Source organism: Gobio gobio (genome assembly GCF_949357685.1).
Source record: "Gobio gobio genome assembly, chromosome: 18".
Lineage (NCBI taxonomy): Eukaryota > Metazoa > Chordata > Actinopteri > Cypriniformes > Gobionidae > Gobio > Gobio gobio.
Window position 1 is genome coordinate 36,312,295 of NC_137111.1, and position 19,237 is coordinate 36,331,531.

Consider the following 19,237-nt stretch of genomic DNA (forward strand, 5'->3'; position numbering starts at 1 on the left):
TCTTAAAGCATGAATCTAAATGTACGGAACATGCATCCCCATTAAGCAGCACAACTGTTGTCAACAATAATAATAATAAGAAATATTTATTGAGGAACAAATCAGCATATTACAAAGATATTTGACGGATCATGTGACACTGAATTCAGCTTTGCATCACAGGAATAAATTACGTTTTAAAATATATTAACTTATATAAAATATATTACTGGTGAGCATAAGAGACTTCTTTCAAAAACATTTTTAATCCTACCGATTTCAAACCTTCGAACGATACTGTACCCTTCTGAAAAGTAAGTCTGATTATCCCCTAGAGTAAAAAACTAAAAATGTCATTTTGAGATATAGACACATTGCAACATTTAAACTTTCAATTACAAGAAATAAATTCACAATACGATAAACAGTCACATTGTGGCATATAAAGTTGCAGTTACAATTTTGTTTTGTAATTGCTAAAATGGCCTCCCATAGAAAAGAGCAGCTCAGACCACCATGGTGGTTTATCCCAGAAAATACTGGTTTGATGCTGTTCTAGCTGCAAAAGCAAAACCGAGATGTTCACCAGTGAATAGTATGTATAACCAGCATGAAATTTGGCTGAACACGAGTCAAGCTGGTGAAGCTAGTTAGGAGGCCTGGTGGTGACAACAGCACAGCAGCATCCCAATGCCAAAGACCAGCATCCAAAACACAACATATGCTGGTGACCATGCAGCAAATGGGATCCCAAAGTGGAAAACCTAGACTCAGTGGTCTCAAGAGAGACACACCAGACAGTGTAACTGTTTTATTTCCAAATATAGAATAGCAACAGTTACACACAAATCTGCAATTATGTAACACATTGTCACCTCAGCCGCCACTGTGTATGTGTGTTTATTGAAAAGTTGCCAGTTGCAATTCCTTTTTTAATCTTCTGTCGCTCTAATATTGTGAGACTGAAGATTAAGCTTTTGATTACAGGGGCTCAGGCTGTGTGTGTGTGTGTGTGTGTGTGTGTGTGTGTGTGTGTGTGTGCACAATGACTCTGAAAGGGAGGTTTTCTCGCTCTCTTTCTTTTAGACACACATACACATGCTTTGGGGGAGGGGCAGTTGTGGATATTTATCTGTGCTCCTTGTCAGCTCTGTGCAAGAACCTCCGTGCTGAGCTGCACATGCATGCTCAGGAGCCAGAGAGCAGAAATAACACACTGCTGTGCACCAGCATCAACGCACTAAAATCACAGCACTGCAAGCCAGCGAAATGGTCTGACTGGGGTGGCAGCAGGTAAATAATCTTGTTTTTCTTTTTAAACAATGTCTTTGTGTGTGTTTGGGAGCAAGAGGAAGTGGCTTTCAGCTGGCTTCCTGAGCGATTCCACTAGTTGATGGGCGGAGCGAGAGGAAGGCTGTCAGCTGGGTTGGTGTAGCAGGCGGTGAGAGAGTGTGTGTGTGTATGTGTGGGTGCCAGAGTGTCATATCAAGGAGTGTATGTGTGCTACTGTTAAATACTGCTCTTGTATTATTGAAGATTCTACACACACTGAGGAGGTGAGTAGAAAATCTTTTAATGGGCTCATTTCCTTTAGAAATACCAGATTGAGGTTTAAATAGACAGGCGTGAAGATGTGTCAGTGGGGCAAGCTGTCTAAATGAAATCATCTGTTTTTTCATTTAGAAAAAATTACTCTTATCTTGTATGTGTGTGTTTACTTGTGTATTTTTAGTGCACACCTGCACTAGATTATTGTAAGATGTGTAGTGTTTTTTCCAATGTGTGGATGGGTGTGTTTGTTCTATCTGACTAGTCTTGCATGGACGGAAGGCTTGTCCACAGTCGTTGCATGTGTGTCAGTCTAAATCAGTCTTAAATTGCTCTGGGGACGAATATGTTTGCTTGTGATTTACAAGAGGATGTGTTTGTTAGTACGCATCAGAGTTTTGTAATTTTACGCACTGTAATCAGAGCAGAAATGCCTTTTTTGGTCAGGTGTGCGTATGAGGAGCACCGAGCATCTGTTTGGGGTAAATGCTGCTAGAGATGGGGGGATGAAAGTGGAGGAGAGCATGGGGGAGGGGAGGGAGAAGATGCTGGAGAGAGAAAAGAGAGTGATGGAGAAATGGCAGGAGGAGAAAGGGGGTTGAATATTTAAGAGGAATCCCCTAGGAGTCCCCAGAGAATTCTGATGATGACTCTAGAACAGTGCTCGTTCTTGCGGAAGGTTCCGCTCAACAGTATGGCAGGAGGGTCTGCTTAGCACTCTATAGCTCACATACATTAAACAATGTTCAGAGTTTATAATCACAGAAATTCTAATCTGAATACATTAATAGTACTAGTTAGTGTCAAACAATGGTTGACATGATAAGGAAAAAAAGTATCTAAATGCAGCAATTTTAGTTTATTTAACAACAGAACAACTAAGTTGACACACAACAAGAAATGACAATGAACAGAAGGAAACAAAGCTTAAATACACAGAACAAATCAATCAAATGAACATCAGGTGCAACCGTGCAAATGATAATATCAAACAATGAGTAACTAACTAAGAGCAGGAAAAAGGAAACAGAAAACTGTGTGTGTACAGGTAAACACTGTTGAGTCCTATAACAGTTGTCTTTACTAATCATTTATTAGGTTTATACTTTGCAATAATTGCTAATTTTACAACTGTAATTTCAAAGAAAGCTATGGCATTCATGCACAAACATTTATTGGAAAAAAATTGCTTATGGTGCAAAATACTAATCTAAGTCATGCTATACATACAATCAGAATGCACACTCACAGTAAACAATGTTCATACATCACACAAAACCAATTATTTACATATGTAATTATTAGTTATATTTGGTACATACTGTACATAGATGTATGTAGTATGTACATAAGTGGTCTGTGTATGTTTATAGAGAGGAAAAAATCTCTGTACAAATGCTTACATTCATTATTACAATTCTCACTGAATAGATGTGAATAATAAAAGAGCAAACCCAGCACACATCACTGTTCAATGTGGGCGGATCTGGTGGTGTGTGTGTGTGTGTGTGTGTGTGTGCACATGTATATGTGGTTTATGAGGACACAAATGTGTATAATGACATGGGCATTACAACATGGTTTATGAGGACACTTCATGTGTCCCCATATACCAAATTGCTCAAACATGCAGTTTTTTTGAAATTCAAAAAATGCCGAAAGTTTTGTGTGATAGGTAGGTTTAGGGGTAGGGCTAGTGTAGGGGTATAGAATATACGGTTTGTAAAAACCATTATGCCTTTGGGGAGTCCCTGTAAACCACATATTGAAGAATGTGTGTGTGAGTATGAACAGCTGGAGAGACAAAGATCTTTGTTCAATGCTGAACTTCATTTCTTCCATTTATTATTTTTCCACTCTTGCCTGAAAAACACATAGCCAGACTCTTTCATCCTTATATTCCATTCCAATAGAGGCAGTGAGTGAATGTATGTAAAGAGAGAGAGAGAGAGAGAGAGAGAGAGAGTACAAGGAGAAAATGACTTCATGCTCTGTTTGTAGACTCAACCACTGACTAATATTCACACCAGGCATCTTTCTCCACCTTCTTTGCGATTACAGCTGGAAGTTGTTTGATGTCACATCATGTTTTATATGTTTGAGTGTATGTGTCTGTATGTGCTACTTTCCGTACAAAAACCTGACAAAATATAATACAAATATAAACTTTATAATGAAAATGTAAATAGTTTACTTTGTATAAAAACTAACAAAATTGTATTTTGTATAACGTAAAAGTGTTTATAAAACTATAAAAGGGTTTGGAACATAAAGTTATGTATAATACATTACATTTTTATGGCTACTTTCTTATCTTCAGTGAAACTGAAAACTCTGAATCAGCAACAAGTGGCAGAGTGAGGGAAAAGCTGTGTATTTATTGATAAGAGGACACTAAGAACTGTGTATGCGAGTATATTTCAGTATATAAACATGACTTTGTTGAAAGTAGAGAATGCAGCCCCGGATGTTTGGAATTTTGTTAACTCTCCGGGAACCTTGGGTGTTGCTCTTGGCTAAGTGGTAGATTCTGCAGGAAGTCATTTTAACCCACTGTACACACACACACAATCTCCTGTTTCATTAACCACAAGTCTTGAAAATCCTGAATGATATCATCCTGTATTTAAATCAGTTTAGATTGGTAGTGTTTTATGAACTCATACTAAAAAAGAAATAAAGTCAGAAGACTTTTTGAATATTGTATGAGTGTTAGCCTATCAGTAAGTTTATGGAGAATGGCCTAGCTTTTCTAACTCATAACACATGAGGGGAAGTATAGTCTTATGTTTATAAGACCGAATCTTACATGAGAACATACTGTTTTTTACAGTCTGATAAAGCACCCCGACACCAGAGAGGAATTTGGATAATTCAGTCACAGACATGTCATATTTAAACCTGAAGAGTGGTAGCTTGTGTCAAATTTACATGGGAGGTTTTTAATTGTTCTGACAGACTCTCCAGTCCAGTGTGTGGCAGACGTTATAGGCGCCAGAGAGACAGAGTTCACTGGGGAAAACGTTCCTCTAACTCCAAAAATGTACCTATTCAGACGATTCACTGCAGTTTCCAGCTGAACTGAACACTAGTGGACAAATTGTGATTACAGGAGCAGAATATTGATTAATAAAGTGTTATTTTTGCACAGTACTGTTATGACACCTTTACCATAGTGCATGATTTGTAAACTAATAGCCTACATTTTCTGACGTTGTAAATTTCACCTGGTACAGTACAGTATTGCATTTGATGAGAGGCGAAGCACTCGGGACGAGTCACGTTAAAAGAGCTCAAAGACTTGGAGAAGCAAGGTTGTTGCTTCAGCCAGTATATAGATAGCATTACCCTTGACATGATACATACAACAACCAACTTAGGTCTAATAAAATGTTGCCAGATTAATGGTCATCTGTTTCAGAGAAACTGAACTTGCTTTCAGCGCCACTCTCAATTTCACTTTGAAAGTGCTGTGAAACAAGCAAGAAGCAGATAATTGATATTCGGGTCTAAAGCGACCCGAACTGTGTCTATGGATCTCTACCTGTTACGATAAAATGAAACTCTCCTGATATTCGAGTAACAAAAATAAAGCATATTTGGTTACCTTTTGGAGCTTGGAAGTGTTCAGTTTGAGCAGATGTTTTATACCATCATCAGAGCTCATTTCCAGTATCTTCAGCATCTGGCTCCTTTTCGCGTTCTCAAACATATTCTCAAAACCATTCTCAAAATCATTTTCAACATCTTCAAAATCAATATTTTGAATTCTGGACAGCTTCTTCACCAGATCCACCATAAAGTGACAGTGACACTAATATCTGATTGTGTTCAGTATTTGCTCTACAGTAAATCGCTAAGCCATTTCAAGTTTTGCTGATGATACTTCCTATTCTTTTGTTTTCTGCCTGCAGTAACTATTAGTGAAACGTCACTTCATCATTGTGTATCAGACATGCCACACGATGATGGAATAAAGGTGGATTGCACCTATTCAGTCATCAAAGATTCAATTATTGTAAAAAAAATTATAAAAAATATACTTACACTGTTACACACCTCGGTTCATTAGTGACCCTATAGCATTTTTTTTTATTAATGGGAAAACAGGCTGTCTTTTATAAAGAAAAAAGTGTTATATTGTTTAACTTGTCTTACTTTTGAAAAATGAATGAGGAGGAGGTATTGTGAATGAGGTCACTAAATACCAGAGGTATGCGTTTAAGGGTTAAACCAGCCTTAGATAATTTACTGTTATTTTTTCAAGGTGTTTTTTATTGGTTTAAGAGCCTTGTTCAAATCAAGTTGATTTAAAGTTGACATGAAATGGAAATTCACTGATTCATTGATCTTATTGACCTCGTAATTAAAAAAAGACCTCCTATGAAACCTGATATCTGGTGACTTATACCGGACATTTCCAATCATTTAGTCTCCTTAAACCCTGCTCCTTTCCTACAATCGACTGCAAGCTCACATTCAGATCTGCCTCCATCCAATCAACACCCAATGAATTGAACTGAAGTCCCCACCCTACATTTGTTTCCTTTTCGATAATCGATCTTACGCGGATGTATGTCAAAATACTGAATAAAAGAATTACCACTATTTCTAGCAGGGTTATGGATAAAAATTTTAATTATGCATGAGTTTAATAAGTTTAAGTAGCTTTTTTGTCCACTATCATTTATGCAATATTCATCACAATTAAGCATGATAAACCAACATACATTTTTTCCATACAATTGTTTATTAAGATTATTATCATTTCTTTATGTTGTCAAGAGACATTAGACAGGTAAAGCATTTAGTAAAACTGGAAGTATGCCATTAAACAAGCAGTGAGCTGGAGGCTTTGTCCTGTTCTTAGGTGGACATGTGACCGGGGGTTTTATATAAAAGTGTGAGGCTACTTCTCTTGTTCCTCATTCCTGCGTTATCACATTCATTGTACTTTCAGTGAAACTACGTGCGAGTGTGTTAATTCTGTTCAAAAACGAAGGATTGCAGCAATAGAGTGACTCATTTCCAACTTGCGGTGGACCTTAATGTTGTCTAAATGTTTTGGTGGTGCTGTGTCCACTGAGACAGAAGAGACGTGGAGAGATTAAATGTTGCTGGAACATTCTGTGTGGAAGTGATTCACAATAGTGGAATTCCCTGCATCTGCAGAGCTTCTCCAGCAGAATAATTGGCCCATTTATCACATTGACAGAGACAGACAGAGGGAAAGTGGGATGAAAATACAGGAAAACCAACGTCCTACTGAACCCGGTTGTATTTTTACAAAAAGAATCATATTGCTCAACTGATTGTGTTATCTTAAGTCAGTCGTTCAGCTGTTTTTGTTTCAATTGCGCAGGCTGGGCTTTTGTATAGGCACATAAGATAAACTTCAGTCAGGTCTGGAATGTTTCTCACTGCAAACAGTCTGGGAAAGGTGTGACATTCTAAACCCTTCAACCAGCACATGCACACACACTCGCACATACACATGCTCACAAATGCTTGCAAAAGGCCTTGAGCTACAACCACAATATAGAACATATGGAGTCTAACTGCATGGCTTTCTTTCTCAACAGAGGCTGAAGACAAACCACAGGAGGTGAACTCAAAACGGGCAGAAGGCGAAAAGAGTCAAAAATAAGGTGAGAACCAGAAAGAAAATATGCAAAAGAAAAAAACACACGTCACCCACTGTATGCAGTTCTAAAAGATATGCGATAAGACACCCGCACTAATAAAAGTTTGTGAACCATTATTGGGTTTATCAATGTTCACGCCATTTTTCAAATTTCATAGCACTGTTTTTGCAGTAATACAGAGGCCATCCATTTTCACACGTTTGCTCTGTTGTAATTCTTCTTCTAGAATGTTCCATTAAGAAGAACCTTTTCAGCCCATGGAGACAAGATATTACACCTTGATTATTCTTGTTGTGTTACATTATAACAGACTTCTCACATGCTCTCTGCAGTGGCACTTCCATTTCCCTGCTGGCCTTCCTGTAGAAATGAGGCTTGGGTAAATGGCACACATATGGCCCACTCTCTGGGGATACAAATTAAATGAGCTCCCCCTGTACCTCTTCAAAATATATACATGCTGATTTATAGACCCCCTGAGAATCATCTGATGAACAAATCAATAGAGATATTTATTTGTATTTTTTTAAGTCAAAGAGAGTGCATGAAGTTACAGTGAAAATTAACATCTTTTTGATTCTGATAATTGACTTTCATTGTCACAGTTAAGTTGCAGCAATCCAGGGGAGCCCGCAGGAAGATGACTAAACTGACTTTCAATAAACACAGAGAGAAACAAAGCACTTCCGCTATAGCACAACGTAACACTAGATAAGGAACTGAGGAAAACCAATGCTGCCTTCACATGCTATCGGAAATTTCCTACTTCCCAATTCTGAAGTTGTGATTACGAGCTCATCGCATTCAAATTTTGACTTGAGAGGGCGTTCATGTCCAATTTTTGAACTAGGAAACTAGTATTTACAATTATGAAGGCAGCATAAATAGCCTGGATGCCAGCCAAATTTAGCCCCACCCACAACATTTTGAAGATTCTGACTAGAATCTGAGTATGACCACGAAGCTAATCAACAGAACAGGGAACAGGTGGAAACTAATTAAAAACCATGGAAACTAAATAGTGTTTTTAGTTGCATAGCGGAAAATGAGAACATAGGAAAGAGGAACTACAACTAAACCAAACCAAAGCACAATGAAACCAATTAACATGTGACTTTTATCATTTTATATTGTAGCTACTACTACATTAACCAATTATTGGAAAGAAAAAATATCTACCCCCTATAAGAGTAATATTAGATGTATAAAACTGAAGTGCCTATAGAGTTTTATGGAGAATTTTATTTTTTCCCCCACAAAGTGGTATGCAGATATATATATATTTTCTGTTATAAACCAGGGCTGTTAATAGAATAAAATAATTGCAATTAATCCCAAGATTTCTGACATTCAGTAAATTTTTCCTACTCTCTCGCCGTTTCTTTTACATGACAACAGTGTTTTGGGGGCCTCAAAACGTCTTTGTGTAAACGTCATGCGAATTACATGTTCAGTCTATAGGCATGCAGTGACATCACCAACTACTGGCCTGGCATGCATAATACAGCGTTTTTGGTTCTTTTCGTTTATCCGTGTGAAGTGGGATCGATTTCTGACTTTAGACATTCAGTAATATTTTTAAAAATCTGTAATTGTTTTATAAATTATTGTTAAACATTAGCCTGGATGCCAGCCGAACACCCCGCCCATGCACAACATTTGAGGTCAGGCAGTTCGGTCTGGACCTGATCCGTTGTGGAGCAACTATGCTGTTCGGACCAATCACATTGTCAGGGAGGGCTTTAAACGATGATGGACAGATAATAAACAGTAACGTCATCATCCACGTCACCAAAGAGCGCTTGGGTTGAATTCGTTCTAATCCTAAACGGAGAACTTGTTCATATACGCATCACCTTTACTATTTCTCTCCAAAATGCTGATGGTGTTGGAAAGCACTCCGTTTATCCTTAAATTCTTTTTACAACACCAGCAAAGATTGTTTACACTCATCTTCTTCTTCTACTTCTTCCAGCGTGCGCGCAGTTGAGTTCTGTTGACAACTATGCGTCGCTCAACATATGTCACTTACTCCAGTGCTCTGATTGGTTGTAGGTCTATCCAATTGAGTGCAGAGGCATTTTCTTTCCTGGTTCGGTTGAAACACGCCCCCGTAATCACAGTCCAATGGAGCAGCATCAGACATATTCTGACTAGAATCTGAGTACGACGACGTCGGGCTAGTTCCCTTTCGAGGGAACTCGCACTGCATCGGGACGACGCTTTGGGGATGCTCCCTTAGCATCAGCGAATCTGAAACCAGAATGCCAACTAGGCCAATCCGATTGGCGTGCGTGATGACGTCATTGTGACGGCATACCCGGAAGTATAAAAGGGAAGCTGGAACGTAATGGCGGTAGTTATTGCTCTTCAGCAAGCGCTATCTGTCAAACTGTCTGTCTATTTACTGTTGTATGTCAGTGAAAGTGTGTGATTGAAATGAAGTGTGAAAAAGTGAGAGAGTTCAAGCAGTGTGTGCATCCTTGCCCTCGCTACATGTCGGGCTCGGATACACACCTGCTGTGTGTGCACTGCCTGGGCGTTCAGCATGCTCGAGCGGCTCTCGAGGGAGCCGCTTGTGAGCATTATGAAAGCTGACGCTCAGAGTGCTCCGCTCTCGGCGTGAGCCCCGTGGATCGGTCCCGCATCCGCCGAGGCGGTGCGGCGAGGCTGGTCATGGGGCTCACGGAGGGACTGTCAGCGGGACTGGGACTGCTGAGGCATTTTCCCAGTCTTTATCTGACAGTTCAGATGTTCTCCTTCCCCGTGTGGAAGCCCGCGCTGCGGCTTCTTCCCCCGGGGCGGAGGACGCGATGTGTGAGAGGTCTGATTCTGAGGAATTAGACGTACTCAGCATCGAGGCAGTCAAAGTCATAAGCACTTCTTAAATATGCAAGATTCCATCCACGCGATTGCTGGAAAAAAAAAAAAGGAAAAAAAGGCAGCGCGCAGGTTATGGGTCTGCAATTAATGTGAACACACGCGATCGGTGTGCATGAGATACTGGTTGGCTTAACGGACGAGTCCGTATAGTAAAATAAATCAGTATTTGTCTGATATGGCTGCATTTAAGTCTGAGGATTTAAATGAGATATTATCTGACTCTGAGGAGTTAGATATTCAGTCATTTCAGACCATGTTTCACTGTATTGTGTGACACTGTTTGGCTTTTTTCTCGAGGGATGAAAGCCAATTGTATTATGACGGCTTGAACCACGTTGCTGAGGCAACGCGGGGTCTATGAGTCCGTATAAATACAAATAAAACAGTGTCGTCTGATTAATTACGGCTACATTTAATTCTAAGGAATTAAAATTAAATATAATCTAACTTTGAGGAGTTAGATATTCAGCCTATCATTCAGACTATGTTTCACCTTATTGTGGCTGCATTTAATTCTGAGGAATTAAATTAAAATATTATCTGACTTTGAGGAGTTAGATATATTTTTTATTCAGCCTATTATTCAGATCAGGTTGCACGGGTTTGGTGATTATGATGGCATTTAATTCCGAGGAATTGAGTGTCATGTTATCCGACTTTGATAAGTTGGATACTTTAATTCTGTCACCCAAGCGTGTTTAACTTGTGAACTGGATATTCATCTAAGATGGAGCCCTCCTGAAGTTGATGTCGTTCTCGCCGCCTTGTGGCCTGCGGGACACATCAGTTTCAGGCAATAGCTAATCGCAGTGTCCGCTCTAGGGTTGTGGCCCTGTTGAGCTGCTCCCTTAGATGAGGCCCCCTGCTGGCCAGCCCCCTCTCCCGGGTAGGAGCGATCGAGGTCGCCTCCCCTGTGGAGTTTTCGGGAATCGATGCTGTGTTCCCGCCGTCTAGTACGCTTCGGGCCACATCGTTCCCCCGTGCACGCGTGCTGCACCAGCCGCCTCTAGCAAGACTTGCGGTGGTCCAGCAAACGCGTACGCACACCGAAAATCTTCCTCGATTTCGCCCTGCCGGTAAGCCGCTTCAGGGGGTCGGGGAGGAGGCTCGGTTGACACCCGAGACCGGCCTCGAGAGGCTGGTTCCCTTAGCAGATTATCTCGGCGCATGGTTATGCCTCCGAATATATCAGCTTGGGGCCTGCGACTGTAGGAAGGGGCATACAGACTGCAGTCCGGTTACCTTCCCCTGAAGTTCAGTGGGGTGGTCTGGACGGCAGTGGTCCCTGGGCAAGGTTCGGGTAATGGAACAGGAAGTTCACTCCCTGTTGGTAAGGAGGCCACAGAATGTGCTCCTCCGCCAGACAGGGAGTCCGGGTTCTACAGCCAGTACTTCATAGTTCCTAAGAGGGATGGCGAGTTGCATCCAACTTTAGACCGGAGGTACTTGAATCGTTCTCTGAGGAGATTCAGATTCAAGATGCTTAGCATTTCCTCCATTGTGATTCAGATCCAGTCTGAGGACTGGTCTGTCACGATGGGTCTGAAGAGGACGCATACTTCCCTGTATCCATCCTTCTGTGTCACAGGAAGTTCCTGAGGTTCGCTTTTTGGGGCAAAGCGTACCAATATCGGGTTCTTCCAGGCGGCCTGGTCTCTAAAATGAAGCTAGGCCACAGCATCACTGTGAAGCAGTTTAAGGCTGCTGGGGCTCATTGCGGCTGCGTCCAACAGAATATCTCTTGGCCTGCTGCATGAGACCCTTACAGTGGTAGCTGGGAATCAAGGGGTTTTCCTCGGGGGGGAAAACCATTCTGTATGATCAGGGTAACGCGCAGATGCCTTCGTTCCCTAGTCATATGGAAGAAACCTTGGTTTCTGTCCCAGGGGCCAGTGTTGGGAGCGTTCTGTTGCCGGTAATCCGTTTCAACAGGCGCCTCCCTCACTGGCTGGGACGTGGTTATGGGAAGTAAACCAGGTGGCTTTCCTTGAGGGGAAATCCATTCTGTATGATCAGGGTAACGCGCAGATGCCTTCGTTCCCTAGTCATATGGAAGAAACCTTGGTTTCTGTCCCAAGGGCCAGTGTTGGGAGCGTTCTGTTGCCGGGAATCCGTTTCAACAGATGCCTCCCTCACTGGCTGTGACGTGGTCATGGCGGCCGCTTTGCGAGAGGTCTGTGGGAGACCAGGCATTTCTCCTGGCACATCTACTGCCTGGAAATGCTGGCGGTCTACAAAGCTCTGAGGAGCTTTTTCCCGGACCTCCGCGGCCACCATGTACTGATACGGAGGTAAACCAGGTGGCTTTCCTTGAGGGGAAATCCATTCTGTATGATCAGGGTAACGCGCAGTGGCCTTCGTTCCCTAGTCATATGGAAGAAACCTTGGTTTCTGTCCCAAGGGCCAGTGTTGGGAGCGTCCTGTTGCCGGGAATCCGTTTCAACAGACGCCTCCCTCACTGGTTGGGGCACGGCAGGGGGGTTTGAGGTTGCGCCCTCTTTGCAGACTGGCGCATCACATCCTCCTGTGGTCCCAAGGGAAACTGTTGTCCATCAGGGCAATGTATGTCCCGGGGGTCCAAAATCAGGGAGCAGACATTCTGTCGAGGCAGGGGCTGAGGCCCGGGGAGTGGCGACTCCACCCAGAGGTGGTGGAGGCCATATGCAAGAGGTTCGGCCCAGTGGAAGTGGATCTGTTTGCGTCTCGAGAGACGTCCCACTGTCCACTGTGGTTTTCCCTCACGCATCCAGCTCCGCTGGGGCTGGATGCCATGGTGCAGACGTGGCCGAGGCTGCGTCTGTACGCATTTCCCCCGATTGCTCTGCTCCCGGGAGTCCTGGAAAGGGTCCGTCGACAGGGGGTCAGTCTACTTCTGGTAGCACCCCGTTGGCCGACTCGAGTTTGGTTCTCGGATATCATAGCTCTGCTAGCAGGTCAGCCGTGGGAGATTCCTCTTAGGAGGGATCTCCTATCTCAGGCGGCGGGTACGATATTTTACCCCCGCCCGGAGATTTGGAACCTGTGGGTCTGGCCCCTGAGGGGACCAGGTTCATAGAGGCTGGCCTATCGGCAGACGTGATAGAGACCTTACTCAGCTCCAGGGCTCCGTCTACGAGGAGACTGTACAGCTTCAAGTGGAATGTATTTTCCACTTGGTGCAGAGAACGTGAGGTGGACCCAGTTAACTGCCCAGTGGCTTCAGTGCTGGAGTTCCTCCAAGATCGTTTCTCTGCAGGGCTTACCCCGTCCACACTCAAGGTGTACGTGGCTGCCATTGCGGCTTTCCACACTCCTTTGGGTGATGGGCCTCTGGGTAGGCACCAGCTGGTTGTACAATTCCTCCGTGGGGCTCGGAGGATGAGGCCTGCGGCTCGGTCCAGAGTTCCAACCTGGGACCTGGCAGTGGTTCTCGAAGGATTGGCTGAGGCCCCCTTCGAACCATTGGAGTCGGCTGGACCAAAGGATCTGACCCTTAAGGTGGCTTTTCTCCTTGCCATTACCTCTCTCAGGAGAGTGGGAGATCTCCAGGCCTTGGCGGTAACGCCGACCTGCCTGGAGTTTGCCCCGGGAGGAGTAAAAGCCATCTTACACCCTAGGCCGGGCTACGTGCCTAAGGTGCCATCAAGGGTGGTCAGGTCATTGGTCCTGCAGGCATTTCATCCTCCGCCTCATGTGACGGCGGAAGAGGGGAGACTTCACCTACTCTGCCCGGTTAGGGCGCTCAGAGTTTATTTGGCGAAGTCTGCACAGTGGAGGAGATCACAACAACTGTTGGTGTGTTTTGGCTCACCTAAGAAGGGATTGCCTGCGTCTACTCAGACAATCAGTAATTGGATTGTCCAGGCGATTACCATGGCCTATCAGGTGCGCAGTTTGCCTTCACCTGTGGCCGTGAGGGCTCATTCCACCAGAGGCATGGCCTCTTCGGTGGCCCTTCTTTCTGGGGTCCCCTTGCAGGATATCTGCGAGGCGGCCGGGTGGGCTACCCCACACACTTTTATCAGGTTTTATAGCCTGGATCTCCCTACGACGCCTGGTGCTAGGGTGCTCCAGTCCTAGCTGTGCCCGGTTTCCGGCTTCACACTAGGGCAGGCGCTACCCTTCGGTGTGGCCTAGTGGGTACTCGTTCCCCAAAGCGTCGTCCCGATGCAGTGCGAGTTCCCTCGAAAGGGAACTGCTCGGGTTATGTATATAACCCTTGTTCCCTGAGAAGGGGAACGAGCACTGCATCCCGACGCCACACCTCGGCGCGCCTGGAGCGCATGCTTCAGAGCAATTACTACCGCCATTACGTTCCAGCTTCCCTTTTATACTTCCGGGTATGCCGTCACAATGACGTCATCACGCACGCCAATCGGATTGGCCTAGTTGGCATTCTGGTTTCAGATTCGCTGATGCTAAGGGAGCATCCCCAAAGCGTCGTCCCGATGCAGTGCTCGTTCCCCTTCTCAGGGAACAAGGGTTATATACATAACCCGAGCAGTTAAACATATTTGATTAATATCTTATGTTATCCTGGTAACTTATCTTATGTTTATCTTATGTTTATAAAACATAAGATAAGTTACCAGGATAACATAAGATATTAATCAAATATGTTTAACTAGCCTGACATCTTTTATTTTTTTAATTTTATTTAATTAATTACAGTTTTTCTCAGTCGCTTTGGTACACTTCTCGAATCATCCTCAACATTTGCAAAACAGCAAGTGCATTTCTCAAAACAATTCGTACAAATAGCAAAACAACATGGATTACCTGCAAAAGCCAGTCTCTTGCTCAAAATCCTTAGTTCATCTCTCAAAAGTAAATATCTGTGTCAATGAACATGTCAGTGCCATCAGAATGACAAGTCCTTGTGTCATTGTGTATGAATAAGACAGTCAAATTGCTTAGTCATGTTGTCAATATAACTGTGGAGGGATGTTCTGATATAAATATGGCTAAAATTTTGATGACAATTATTGTAAATTGTAGGTTACACCTTAGTGTATGTGGGAGTTTGAATGCAAGAGACTGGACAAGATTCACATTTATGCTTTTACTGTTTGTACTGTAATTTGTTGACAGACCATGTCATTGCGATACAGAAAGGAAAAAACAGCACTGCATAGCACAAAGGAAAAAAAACTGAAAAACAAAAGTAGAAATGTGAACGTCTAACGGAAATGTATAGAAATATGCTTGACATATTATGACAACTTGTTCAACCATTTTGCATGTAAAGACTTATGCTATGAACTAATGCCTAAATGTTGTGGGGGGTGAGACTATTCAACAGAGACCCATTATAATACATTTTGATCAACATGACATAAGCAACTGATAATGTAGGAAACAGCAGAGAATTGTACATAATCATTTGCATGGATGTACACAAGCATTTGCAACTTGTTCAAAGAAATGAGAAACTGCTTTTTTGATATGCACAAGTGACACAATTATGTGAAGATTGAACAGGTAGCTTTGAGAATTTCAATTCTGATCTGAGAAATGTACCAAAACGACTGAGAAAAACTGTAATACATTTTTTGTTTATTTTATTTATATAATTAGCCTATTTTTTCTACTAATTTGTCATGGACCCCTCTAGACTCGTTTGAAAGCTCTTTGGGTTAGACTACATTGATAGTAAAGTGTTATTAACTGGCGATAGATGTCTCTAGCACATCTCTGAGCCTCTAGTTCAGCATGGATTGTATATTAGCAGGCTACACACTCTTGAGTTACTGGCACTATTCTCTTTCCTATCTCTGACATTCTCCTTTTGCCTCCTGTGTCTTAATCCGCTCTTCTCTCTGACCCCCTATAAGGTAAAGTTTTGAGCTCCCGGAAGACGAATAGGGACTGCAATCTAAAATGGCTTTTAAACACTGACTCCACCCTGGATTTGTGTTGATGTTCCTTGTCTGGCTGTAAATGTCTCTTTAGGCCTGATTTACAGAGGTAGGCAGTGTGCTGAAGCTGTCCCCTCTCTGAACTCTTAGATGTATGGGGTCCCCAGTCTAAAGTTGCCTTTGGTGAGCTGAGCTCCATCCTTGATTTTAGGAGCGGAACGTTTCATTGCCGTCGGATCGCTCTGTATCTCAGTTGCCTAGCAACTGAGGTCCATTGCAGAGATGCATGGGATGGTCACTAGGTTTAATGAAACAGTCTTTACAACAGATTACCGGGAGCTGAGGATGAAGATGCTGCTCTCACTGGAGTCTGGATTCTCATTATTTTGTGGAATAAATGCAGAATCCTTTGTCTTTAACTGGGCATAACTGTATTTACAGTTACTGATTCCCTTGTTTATCTGATCATGTTATTTTCAGTGGCATACAAAATGAAGCATTAAGTTAACTGTTGAATCATAATGTAATAATATCAGGAAATATAATTGTAGATAATGTGATAAGAGTGAGGACATAATCTATAAACATTTGAATGTCAAGATACTGACTACATTTGCGAGCGTTATTGGTTTACAAGTGGAAAGATGAACCGTGATGAACTTGTTAAACCTTGTATATTGAATTAGATTCACATTTTAAACACTCAAGGGAAGGTGTGTCTTGTGTAGTGGTAATAGAGGAGTAAATAATGCTGGACGTTGTTCAGGGAAAATAAGTTTCTGCTCTCTTTCAGTGAGCCGGGTTGGGCTCATTACCTAGAATGAGGTCAGTGTGACAGCTGATAGTCTACTGCCCCCTGCTGTTTGCTCTCAGCACCAGGCTTTTGTGTTTAACCTCGCTGCAGGAGAGCCGACTGAGATTAAAAACTCCAATACACCACAGACCTTTGAGCTCACAGTCATGACAGGTGTGTCACAGTGTGCTATCAATACCCATATGGCAGAGCTACATAAATATGTAAGAAGCATCCATATGCGTTTGTTGTGGAGACTATCCATTGGCGTCTATCATTTTTATAATAAGCTGATATTTTCTATCCTATTCCCCTATATATACATAGATTTAATTTTTATTAAATTCATTATTGATGTCTGTAAAACTGAGGAAATAAAAAAAAAGATTTATATCGCCATTAACTGTTGTGGCCTTCTATGAGGAACTTTAAATGAATGTGGAGTTTGTTTGGAGTCTAAAAAGTGGGTAGACAATTTGGAAGGAAGTAAGGTACGGTATCTGTGCTTTTGATGCAGACTTCCTTGGTCAAACAGGTTCATAAGAAAGACCATGCTGGTTTACCAGAAGCAAACCATGTCACTAAACTTTGATCTGTCACTGCCATAGTGACAGATTTCAGATTTTTTTTATGGTAATTGACCACCAACCACGGTGATTCCCTTACAAGGGAATCTAAGAATATAGTAAATATTCTCTTAAAAAAAAGAAAAGAAAAACTGTTAACCTATAAAATTAATACATTTTTGTTTGGATTAAATAGGTTTTAAATGTTTTTGAAAGAAGTCTCTTATGCCCACCTAGGCTTGCACTTATGTAAAAAAATGTATATATATATATATATATATTCAGTATATATAAATCTTACTACTATGCTGATTTGGTGCTTAATAAACATTTATTACTATTATCAATGCTGCTTAGTATTTTTGTGGATACTGTGATACATTATATATATTTTTTGGATTTTTAGAAAGTTCAAATTTCACGTTTGAAAAATATTTTGTAACATTTAAAATGTCTTTACTGTCATTTTTTTTATTCATTTAATGTATAAAAAAATCGTACTGACCCCAAACTTTGTCAACGTTAGTGTGAAAATTATTATGTGGAAAATATTTAATTTCTAATAAGATTACACGTCTTATTTTGTATATGTAATAAAATAAAATTATTAATTTAGTAATTCATTTCTGACCTGTGTTTAGAAAGTGAAATGAAAAGCAATAATGCCAACTTCAGTCATTTTTAATCTTATTTATTTAAAAAAAAAATTCACAGGCCCCTGGACCCCAAAACACAACTTGCACATATCAAATTAGTCACCGTTAATGCACACTGACACATAACTGAACTTTCATCCGTATATGTCATGTCAAATTCACTGAATTTATTTTTCCACCTGTGTTCCAGTGCAACAGGCCTGAACGGGAAGCCTCATGGCCACCAACAACACTGCTAGCATTGCTCAGGCTCGCAAACTGGTGGAGCAGCTCAAGATGGAGGCCAATATTGACAGGATAAAGGTGAGAAGAATATGAATATTTCATCCAAATAAACATTTTAACTTAGGAGTTAGGAGTGAAAACACAGTGAGCATTGTTTGGTGACTGTATGTGTTTACATGCGTCAACATTAGGTCTCCAAAGCAGCAGCAGATTTGACATCATACTGCGAAGCCCATGCTAAAGAGGATCCTCTGCTGTCCCCTGTGCCTGCGTCCGAGAACCCCTTCAGGGAGAAGAAGTTCTTCTGTGCCATCCTGTAACCAGCGCTGCACATCCATGGACTCACCTGCTCCCTCTGGGATACACTCATGGACATGAAACATGTTGATCTTTTAAAAGGGCTGGAGAGATGAGTGGAGAACCCTTAAATTCTCCCAGCTCTCTATGAGCCTCCATTAAAGCCACTGACTCCACCTAGTGGCCTTGAGATCCAAAGCTGAGCATGGTTACAAGAATCTGTTGAAATTCGTGAGGGAGCGCAGCAAAAAAACACAAGTGACTGTCATTGTAGCAGATCAGCCAGGATGTGTTGTGAAATTTTTTCAAGTATTCAAAGGTTTCTGTGGTTCTGATGAGGTATTCATTTTTTTTTTCTTTATTGATTTATAGTGGGATGTGATCGTTAATCTGATCACTGATCATAGAACCCAAGGATTACTAAAGTTGCTGTGTTATTTCTTTGTTTTCTTTTCAGCAACCTGTTTTTCCCAGATGGAATTGCTTTATGCCTACCATTTAGGCAGCGTTATGTAGACATTTGTGGGTACAGCAAAACTTTTCTCTTTTTTTAATTTAAAGAATGACAGTTTAGTGAAATTTTCTAATGAATTCATGCTCGGACAGATATTCTTAAAATGAAATACCTATCTTTTAGATGCTGATAAAAATTATTTGTCTGTACAGGAAACTGATTTTCTTTCTTTTTTGGGTCTTAAGCATAGTTCTCTTTTTACTCTTTGTACAAAAATGTTAGCAAGTTCAGCTGTGTTGTGCTATATGTTTTGGATATTTGTGGTGATATCAATAATAACTGCATGAAGCCTGA

General features: G+C 41.7%; 1 protein-coding gene across 3 annotated transcripts; it reads left to right on the top strand.

Annotated features, from left to right (window-relative positions):
* Positions 1-937: 937 nt before the first annotated feature.
* On the top strand, positions 938-19,237 carry gng2 (guanine nucleotide binding protein (G protein), gamma 2). 3 transcript variants are annotated; one of them, XM_079843197.1, is made up of 4 exons: positions 938-1,272; positions 7,110-7,175; positions 18,098-18,210; positions 18,324-19,237. In XM_079843197.1, the coding sequence occupies exons 3-4, from the start codon at positions 18,124-18,126 to the stop codon at positions 18,450-18,452; spliced, it is 216 nt and encodes a 71-aa protein (XP_079699323.1). In that variant the 5' UTR covers positions 938-1,272; positions 7,110-7,175; positions 18,098-18,123; the 3' UTR covers positions 18,453-19,237. The 3 variants fall into 3 exon arrangements, with proteins under 3 accessions (XP_079699323.1, XP_079699322.1, XP_079699324.1); XM_079843196.1 differs by lacking the exon at positions 938-1,272 and adding an exon at positions 1,399-1,535; XM_079843198.1 differs by lacking the exon at positions 938-1,272 and adding an exon at positions 6,390-6,967.